Consider the following 10526-nt stretch of genomic DNA (forward strand, 5'->3'; position numbering starts at 1 on the left):
TAGACAAGCTGGTGATGGGAGGCCCGTAGGGCCTGATGGCCAGCAGGACGCCTTGGGTGTCGCAAGATGATTACTGACTCTGATACCGCTGTTAGAAATAAATTTCTAAATTGCTGTTTGACTGTAACAATACACCAGATTTCTGAATATAATATATATATATATATATATTTTTTTTTTAATTGATAAAATTGAATGATGATTACAAGGCTGAGGCAGTGCCTCCTTAAATAGGAGTTGACTGGCCATGCATAATCAGAGAGACATGTCCCTTGGGGACTAATGTCTCTTCATTTAGCTAATTATCTGTTAATTAATTGATTATAATTAATAATGTATTTATTTAAATAATATTTTAATATTTTAATTAATTGTTATGAATTTTAAGTTCATAACACTGTTTTATGCATGTTTCAACTTTCAGCCATAAAAACTCCTTTGTTTGCCTTGAACCTTGTTTACGATATAGCCTCACTCCTTTGGTGATCCATGCTTGATGGGCTATCTTCTAGAGCCACTATAGGCCATCGCGTGCCCTAAATCTGCATATGCTACAAGCTCTAACTTATAACAGCTCTCTTTTTAAATTACATAGGTTTTAAGGAAGCATACTTAAACTTTGGGCTACTCTTACCTTATCCTTTCTAGGCTCTGCTAGTACCTTTCTATTAATCATTAAATCTTGCATCACCTTAAATTACTTCTTTATTGTATATCCTTTTGGTGATCTTCTGTAGGGAAGCCTCCCTTGTGTGATTAATTTCACTACTAAATTGTTGGAGAGAAGCCACTGAGGTGACAATGGTGGCTGATCTTTTTTGCTCTAAGACCTAGGTGGCCTAGTGGGGCTTTGCACTAGGTCTGCTAGATTTCGCAGTAATAGGGCTGTTCCTTTGCGTTCGCATTTACAAATTAGGATTCGACCTCATTACATAGGGCCTTGGCCTTAAGTTACCATTTGCAAATTGGGACGTGACCTTATTACATAAGCATCTGACATAAAAACATGTCAAAATTGGGTGTTGCAATGATAGTTGGAGACAACTTTTAACTGGCTCTTGTTGTTATTTTAATTCTACTTAGGATGTGATCACTTGTGCTTTGATTCTAATCAGAATGCCAAGTCCAACAATGGCAATATGACAATTTTCTCCATTCCTGATGGTAGTCCTGTAAAGTTCCATAAAAGACATCTAGACCAAACAAAAGGACATGATGGCAAAATACTGAGCTATAACGTAGAATTAGTTTTTTAGGTTTTATTGATTATGGATCAGGCTCAAAATAATCTGTTCAATGATTTTATTATGACAATAAAACTATCTGATCAAGGTTTTCTTGTAACTCTAAAGGAAAAATGTTAGATCCCTTAAACATCTTATTTTTAAAGTTTTACTTGGCTGTTGGATCTCTATGGTTTTTCTGCCATTACAAACGTACATACAAGTTACAACATGTCACAGCACGATGTTTGGTCATTACATTTTGCTGTCATTGTCTCTATAAGTTGCCTTGATCTGTATCTGGATACCAATGTATTGAATCTTTAGAAAAGCCAGGATCTGGGTACAGGTACATAAGGTCGAAAGAAACTGTAGTATAGATACATAGAAATTCAAATTTCAAGAATCAAGATTCAAAGCCATTCATAACTTTGGAAAAATTTACTCAAAAGGGTATTCCCATTGATATATTGTATTAGCCATGATATATTATATTAGTCAATACATGATATGCAATTTGCACACATACACAATGAGTATGTAGATGTTGACATGGTATGTAAACATTGACATGGTATCTACACATTGCCATAGATGAAATGTATACTTTACACGCATTGGACGCGTAAAATAGTCAACTCAATCATCATTGATATTATCTCCTGTTTCGAATTATTATAAAGAAGATTAGGTCATTAATGAATCTTTTATATGGCAGTTTTCGGAGGGCAATGCCTTTGATGAACCTTTGCACCTGAAGTATTTGGTTCAGCTATGTTTTTAGTTGCATTATGGCCTGCTGATTTAAAACCTGAAAATAAGTGTAGATATAATGTCCTTTTTGGCTACTTTAATAAGGTAGTAGGGTGTCCATATTATCCACAACATAAACATGATATTGAAAATTTGAAATCCATGAATTAAGGATTTGTTCTGTTGGGAGAATGTATCTTCATATTGTTTGAATGTTCCTAAAAATATGATTTATCTATTTGACCTTTTACTTTAAGATATATGATTCTTGAATTGCTGGTTCCTTGCCAGGTATTGCTCAAGGGTGCAAATGGTGATGAATTAAAGAAAGTCAAACGCGTTGTTCAGTATGCTATCTTTGCAGCTTATCATTTAGCTCTTGAAACTTCTTTCCTTGCAGATGAGGGTGCCACACTTCCTGAACTTCCCCTCAAATCTCCAATAACTGTTGCACTGCCAGATAAGCAATCGAGTTTGGATAGGTCTATTTCAATGATTCCTGGATTTGTGGCTCCTGCTTCAGGGCAGGCACAAACAGGAGAAGTACAATGCCAGAAGTCCCCCAAAAATAATATGTCGACTATGTGCAACCTACCCTGTAACGCATCAAACTTGAACAAAGGAGGTCCCCAACCTCCTGTTAATTATGAGGGATTAATTGAGGGAGGACCCTCACCCACTGTTAAATCTACTCCTGGAATTGCTGGACCGCCTCAAATAGCTATTGGTTCCAACCCTTCTTCTGCAAATGGTGTATTGATTTATGATACCGTGGTCAAACAAAAAGATATAAATTCAGCTTCTCAAAATTCATTCCCTCCAGCTCCTCCCATAGGTCTTTTAACATCTGGGTTATCATCTTCTATGAAGCAAGTTTTGAAAGCAGCAGGAAACCATGTGGACGCGGGTTCATATGAAGCTGGGATTTGTTATTTTGGATTTGAGGATAAAAAGTTAGATGGTATAGGTAAAGTTGATGGCTCAACTTTTTCAGTTTCTTATGGATCTCCTCTTGATAACCATTCGAGTGTGGAGAAAAGGTCTCATGCATTTCAGTGGGAGAATAAGGAAAAATTTGATGATCAAGTCAATAATAACATAATTTTGGATCAGAAAGGAACACGATGTGACACCCAAGATCTTGTATATTGTGAGGTACAAGGGCTCTCCAAAGAAGACTTTCCACCTTCCCCTTCCGATCAGCAGAGTATTCTGGTTTCATTGTCTACTCGTTGTGTGTGGAAGGGAACGATATGTGAACGTGCTCATCTCTTCCGCATAAAATACTATGGGAGCTCTGACAAGCCTTTGGGAAGGTTCTTAAGGGATGATTTATTTGACCAGGTACACTTGCCACTCTAGCCTCCTGTCTTCCTTTGAAATGTGTGAAGACTTCTTTGCATAGATTCTAGAAAGCTTTTGTGAAGTGATTGCAACTTTTTTTGACTTTTTTCTAAATTATCAGTTCATCTTGCAATATGGCAGGGTTGTCTGTGTCGTTCCTGTGATGCACCACCAGAAGCTCATGTGCATTGCTATACTCATAAGCAAGGTAGCCTCACAATATCTGTCAAACGTCTCATTGAGACCGTTTTACCAGGTGAAAGGGAGGGGAAAATATGGATGTGGCATCTATGTCTAAAATGTGCAAGCAAATGTAAAGCTCCACGGCCAACTCGAAGAGTAGTGATGTCGGATGCAGCATGGGGTTTATCCTTTGGAAAATTTCTGGAGCTTAGTTTCTCCAACCATGCTGCAGCAAGTAGAGTGGCCAGCTGTGGCCATTCCTTACATAGAGACTGCCTTCGCTTTTATGGGTAGCTTAGCCTTCACTAATTCCAATTTTGACTATGCATATAAATTCTGTTCTTTAATATGCTTTTCAGTTGGATGATATTTGCTTCTTGAAATCAATGGGGCAGGTTTGGAAAAATGGTAGCATGCTTCCGCTATGCTTCTATACACATCCATTCTGTGCATTTGCCACCTCCAAAATTAGAATTTAATGATCCAAACCAACAAGATTGGCTCAGAAATGAGGCAGCGATGGTTAGTACTGCTTAATAGATGCCTAGTCCTAGTTTTATTATTTATAATAACATAGGCATGTAGTTTGGCATGTAGTTTGCTGTTTGGCCAGCCAAATTGATTAAAATTATGCTAATAACAGGTTGCAGATGGGGCAGAATTGTTTTTTGCTGAGGCATTTGATTCCCTCCGACAAATTGGTGAGAAAATTGCGAACTCGGGTTCCTTCTATGCAGGCATAAAGGTTCCAGAGTCAAGGAGACACATTGCAGAATTAGAAGGGATGTTGCAGAAAGAGAAGAGCGAGTTCGAGGTGATTATTATGTTCTCTATATTGACCAAGCAAAATAATTTTAGTTACAGTTTATTTTATGTTGTGAAATTGATGTTATGATCTTTGTCTAGAATTTACTTGTTGGGTTGTGGGAAATAAAAGTCCTTGTTGACTCCAATCTGTAAAACAGGATTTGCTAAGAAAGGCTACAACAAAGGACTGGCAGCCAGGACAACCTGTTGCTGAAATTTTAGAGCTGTATCGTCTGAGGCGTCAGCTTATTTTTCAATCTTATGTATGGGACCATCGCCTCCGGTTTTTGGATTCATCCCTTAGAGTAAAAAGGTCAATTGCTGGTTCAGATTCAGGTCTAGCGGAAGAACTTAATCCAAATTTACAAAAGAACATTGATTCTAATTCATCTGAAAAACCTGTAGAGATTAAAAGAACAGAAAAAGATGATAGTGATGCTAATAAAGTTGTAATTTCAAGGGTTGAGAGCAATGGCTGTCCTCTCGATGGAAGTTCTCAAGACAGGTCTACTAGTCTTTACTCTCTGCAGTTTGAGGATGTTCCTATTAACAGTGATGTTGTCATACAGGCCTCAAGTAAGCTAGGAAGCTCTCACAATCCTTTGTTGGTGGACCATCTCACAAACATTAAGGACATGGATGAAAGATTTGGTGGAGGTGGAAAAACCAATGAACTGCTAGGAAATCAAAGGCCTCATTCAGTGGAACACATGGAAACAAGTGTAAATAATTCCGTTACAGTTTTGAGCACAGTTGAGCAGCCGATTACAGATCCATATCTTTCCAAACATGTGAATAGAGATGGTTCCAAAGGAATTTTGCCAGAAAATAAAAATGTAGAAACAGTTGACATTGGTGATGGAATGGAAGTTGTTGAAGGTGATCTGGGAGTTCGCAGGACATTATCAGAGGGGAATTTCCCAATCCTGGCTGATCTATCGGAGACCTTAGATGCAGCATGGACTGGTGAGGGTCAATCAGTAATAGCGCAGGTTGTGCATGTAACATCACAGGGCCAGGAAATTGGTCCTACAGCTCCTGCTATTGAAAATGCTCAGGGTGACACTGAACGAGCTACCAAGAATAGTTCTTTGGTGGTTCAAACAAGTGTAATACCACCTGCAGTAAAAACAGAGGTTACTGATACTAATTATACCTTGCAAGATAAAAATGGACCAGAACAGTTGCAAGTGAGCCTTCCCATGTCACCAGTGAAATCTTTTGATGCTTCAGAAGAATTTGGAAGTTGGATTGGAGCACCTTTCTCTAATTTGTATAAGACCTACAGTAAGGGTTTGCAGGTTTCTTTATTGGGGTCTCCTCTCAGATTTGATTCCCTTAGTGGGTACATCCCTACTTTTGTATCATCAATCAGTCAGCTTGGTGGTCAGGGAGGAGCAAGGTTATTGTTGCCTCCGGGTGTCAATGATACAGTTATTGCTATATATGATGATGAGCCCACGAGCATCATAGCTTATGCCCTGACGTCTCATGAATATTATGCCCATGTGTCTGACAAGACAGCTGATAAGAGTAAACAAAGAGAGAAAGACAGGGATAAAGAAAAGGAAACTGGGGATTCATCTTTTACCGATGAAGTTCTTTCTCATCCAATTCAAAGATTAGATGGGTCTGACATGTCTGATGGTATTCCTAAAGAGAAAAGTTATGGATCTGATGATAGTTTTACATCAGGCAGTAAATGGACTGGAGTGGCAGATCCATTTAACTATAGAAAGGCTATGCATGTGAAGGTGTCATTTACTGATGAAATCTCTCCTGGAAAGGTAAAGTACACTGTAACTTGTTATTATGCAAAGCAGTTTGATTCCCTTAGAAGAAAATGTTGCCCAACAGAAGTGGATTTTATTTGTTCACTATGCCGTTGTAAGAAATGGGGAGCACAAGGTGGAAAAAGCAATGTGTTTTTTGCAAAGACTTTGGATGAGAGATTCATCATTAAGCAAGTTACAAAGACAGAATTGGAGTCCTTTATCAAGTTTGCCCCAGAATACTTCAAATATCTTTCAGACTCTTTAAGTACAGGGAGCCCCACATGTCTTGCAAAGGTTCTTGGTATTTATCAGGTTAGCCATTGGTCTCCATTTACTTTTGCTTCTCCTTGTTGAAGATGGTTTTCAGAGATAATTTGACTTGGTATCTGTTGTAGTTGTTTTGCAATGTTTATTCTGGGGTTCTGCTGTTTCTTCTTGGTGACCTTTTGGGATGCTTCATAATGTGCTTGTTGATGGCAGGTTACTACAAAGAATGCAAAAGGTGGAAAGGAGGTTAGGATGGATCTCATTGTAATGGAGAATCTTTTGTTTGGGAGGAATATAACACGACTGTATGACCTGAAGGGATCTGCTCGGTCACGTTACAATGCAGATTCATCAGGAAGTAATAAAGTTCTTTTAGATCAGAATCTTTTGGAAGCCATGCCTACCTCCCCAATCTTTGTGGGTAATAGGGCTAAGCACCTTTTGGAGAGAGCTGTCTGGAATGACACTTCATTTCTCGCGGTGAGTTTTTTCATTATTTAAAACATCTCAGATACCAGGTAGTAATGTTAATTCATTCTATTTTGTTTGTCAAAAATTCACTGTTTAATGAACTTTTGGGATGCAATGGTGTATGCACAGTCAATTGATGTAATGGATTATTCATTACTGGTTGGAGTTGATGAAGAGCGACATGAACTGGTTTTGGGCATTATTGATTTTATGAGGCAATACACGTGGGACAAACATCTTGAGACTTGGGTGAAAGCTTCTGGTATTCTCGGTGGGCCAAAAAATGCACCACCAACGGTCATTTCTCCAATGCAGTACAAGAAGCGATTCCGAAAAGCAATGTCTACGTACTTCCTAATGGTTCCAGACCAATGGTCTCCACCCACAATAATTCCCAGTAACTCACAGAATCAGTTGTATGAAGATCCTGTGCCAATGTCAGCTCAAGGAGACGTTGGAGAGTAGGTTGCAAAGTCCCAGGCATGGTACATTTGTTCTGCAGAGCATTCCAAGGGATCCTACAAGGCTGGCATAATAACTTTTTTCATCTATACAATTTCAAGGATATCCTTAATGAAAGCTAAAAGCAAGTTTTCACCTTCTGGGACTATACTTGATTTATTTAAGCTTGTGATAGGCTTCATTTGTATTCTTACATCACGGATTACCAATAAGAATTAGAACTGTAAACACAGTACTATAGGCCCTCCAATATGTATCAACACTGCATGCCGATGGAGTGAGTAATATAAAGGCTACATTATCTGGACACTGAGTTACTTGAGAGAAAATTTGTTTTTAGAATTTAGTATTTACTGTATATGATATTCCGTATACTTTGGCTAGTTTCAGATCAATCTGTACAAATGGTCTGAAATTTGTGTAACACATATGCTTAAGGTATATGTATTCTTTATTTTTTACCTCGTTGTCTAGTGGATATTTATAACAATTGTGACTTCTTTGGCAGGCACACATATGTTCTCAACTTCTAAATGCACTTGCATTTTTCTGATCTTTCATCATGTATATGCCAACAGCAGGGTTACTAGGCCTTTTTTTTTGACATAGTGAAATGGTCTTTCCACAGTTTCAACTATCAAATGTAGCCACAAAATAGTGGGTGAAAAAGATAGCATTTGGTGGTATATAATCTCTTGTAAATTATTATTTCTAAAGCAGATGGTGGTGATGGAGATTATGATTGTGTAGTGGAGCAGTGCTTGATTTATCAGGTAATGTTTGGAAGAGATGGAAAGAGGTAAATGGATTCATTGAAGCTATACTCTGTGCACTTCAGATTCGTTGCATGTTTCTACTCTCCCTCTTTCATCTTTTCCTTTTCCTTGTTCGCTTTTGCTTGGAGGTTATATTTTTCATATTTCAATTTATAACATGATTTTGGATCTTGTTCTTACTTTTTTGCCTTTTTGTTTTTGCAGCAATCTATTTTAGAATGAAGTTGTGGTGTTATGTGGTGGAGAACGGACTAGAAGAGAGAGTACGCTTTAGCCATTGTGTGCAGCATAATGTTGGCATTTTGTTATTCTCTTTCATTTTTGGACGAAGATGGAGCACAGTATAGATGATCCAAGTGATGGCCATAGACTCTTGACATTTGGGTGATTCGAAAACTGATGGGAAAAATGAGGGCTCTAAGGTGATTGATCCTTGCCATTTGAAACCATTGGCTTTACTAAGAATATTTTCAGCACAAAGTTATCATTACCATGTATTTAGATCAATTCATAGGTCTAATGCTTCAAGTTGTCTATGCATCATATGTACTCTCATTATGTTGACAAAATATTGTTATGTAATGTAAGAAAAGCATTATCTTTTTTTTTTGTTAACAGAGGAATCGGCAACTGGAGCAGCATCGCAACTCGCGTTACACAGGGTTGATTCTGACCGCTACCACTATAACCCCTGGGAAACTGCGCCCGCCCCTCTCCACAGCTCCGGGTTAGTCTGGGGGAATTGAACTCGTGACCTTCAGTATGGAGCCCGCCTTTCTAATGAACTTCACTGCATTGTGATTACCAACTCGCCTACCCCTGTGGGGCTATAAGAAAAGCATTATCATACTATATTTTATGGAAAATTACTTCGTGTAACTGGTGCAGTAGGATAGATGCACATGTGCATAACGGTTGTACATGTCTGCTTGTCTATTTTGCCACAATATGTGGTAATTGTATTTAGCAATTTGCCTGCACCTTTTCTTAAGCTATAGCATGGATGCAACTTTGCATGTATAAAGCCTAGCCACTTCTAGTTAATGCCTTCTAGCTGTGCTAGAATTGACAGATTTCTTGAGGATAAAATATTTTTGATAATTAAAAAAATTCAAGATATCCTGTCATGTTTTTGTCTTCGTAAGAGATATAGAATCATTACCCAAGAAAGTGTGCAAAATAAGAAATTTGCCTTGTAATTTTTCATGTTGATATAGTTTGTCATACAATAGCTTAGTGCTAACTTTTATAATTAGCAGTGGTCCATATAAAAAACTTAACACTCACAAGATCTCACTAAGACTGATACAGCTACCCATTAAAAATTCAGGCTCATAAGGACTCACTAAGATTGACAGTGCTCCCAGGAGTTTGTGTGCATATTAGAAGAGGCATCTTTCTGTGCGGTGTAGAAATGGACAGTTGGAGCAGAGACAAAAATAACTGCATGTTGGTATTCCTTTATGTAAAATATGTGTTTAGTATGCCTCAATGGCTCTTATAATGATTATTAAGTTAGTAGAGAATTTCGCAATGAGCTGGGCATTTGTTGCTAAATACAAAGCCCTCACCAAAAATATTCCTCAATCAATTCTTTTAACTTCTCAAAAGTACCTCTCGCTTGAGCTTTACATTTCATTGTACATTGTACCAGCTTTCAAGTTTCCTTCCAATATCTATTGATCTCTATCTGTATAAATCACTCTTCCTTGCACCTATCCCATTGCACAGGTTTCATTGGCTAAAGGTGGTGCTGATTGTTTGCTCTCTGATAATTACTTATGTATTAAGAGTTTGGTTCAGCTACATGCAACATTAGCTCATTCTTCTATGATGGTATTGGTTAATCTGTACATTGTGAGGGGTTTATTTTTGCTACTTCTGGTTATTGGTTTCTGAATCCTCAGTGTTTTCTGTATGGGTTCATTTGTTTTCATTCCATTTTCATGGGAGGCTTAGCTCCTCAATTGTTCTGCTCTTTGTTTTCCTCTTCAGAGGCATTTGTTTTTCTATGCTCCCTTCTAATGAACTTTCTGTTTTACTCCTTTTGGGTAGATAAAACCTCCCCTGATTTGAAGACAACGGACTCCATCTGTTAGAATTCCTGCAAACTTAGCACCCGACACTTGATTCTTAACAGATTATAGATCTACTGATTAATTGCACAGCTAGATTCCTAAGAAAATATAACAATCTCAGTCACAAAATAGATGACTCAACAAATTCTACCCAATCACAGTTCTTGATTAAATTCTTCAGAACTTACTTGGGCTCCTGAGTCCTGTCCTGGGATAATACTCCAACCGAAGAAATACATACAACAACTGGATTTGATCTAGCTGATCAAACCCTCCTTGGTTGATATGGATCTCCTTGCTGCTCCCCTTCCTCATACCCAATGCTCACTGAGATGCCTCTTTCAATCTTGTGCTGCTGTATGGTGTGTCTTGTCCTTTTGCTTAGCC

At 38.0% G+C, this 10526-nt stretch overlaps 1 protein-coding gene and 1 long non-coding RNA gene across 2 annotated transcripts in view; both read left to right on the plus strand.

Moving 5' to 3' along the window:
• Window positions 1-7746, plus strand: part of LOC149175600 (1-phosphatidylinositol-3-phosphate 5-kinase FAB1B-like) — a 67720-nt gene extending 59974 nt beyond the window's left edge. The window contains exons 5-11 of the mRNA XM_089419719.1: window positions 2268-3320; window positions 3462-3793; window positions 3899-4025; window positions 4147-4317; window positions 4469-6397; window positions 6566-6832; window positions 6953-7746. Coding sequence (XP_089275845.1) covers window positions 2268-3320; window positions 3462-3793; window positions 3899-4025; window positions 4147-4317; window positions 4469-6397; window positions 6566-6832; window positions 6953-7288 — 4215 coding nt within the window. The 3' untranslated portion in view covers window positions 7289-7746. The remainder of the gene's footprint in view (window positions 1-2267; window positions 3321-3461; window positions 3794-3898; window positions 4026-4146; window positions 4318-4468; window positions 6398-6565; window positions 6833-6952) is intronic.
• A 344-nt stretch (window positions 7747-8090) lies between these two features.
• LOC149175601 (uncharacterized) lies at window positions 8091-8981 on the plus strand. Its single transcript, XR_016258017.1, has 2 exons — window positions 8091-8483; window positions 8680-8981. It is a non-coding gene; the product is annotated as an uncharacterized LOC149175601 (long non-coding RNA).
• The last annotated feature ends 1545 nt before the right edge of the window (window positions 8982-10526 follow it).

Source organism: Pinus tabuliformis, chromosome 4_1, assembly GCF_031772625.1.
Source record: "Pinus tabuliformis cultivar Carrire ecotype Pingquan chromosome 4_1, CPIR1, whole genome shotgun sequence".
Taxonomy (NCBI): Eukaryota; Viridiplantae; Streptophyta; class Pinopsida; order Pinales; family Pinaceae; genus Pinus; species Pinus tabuliformis.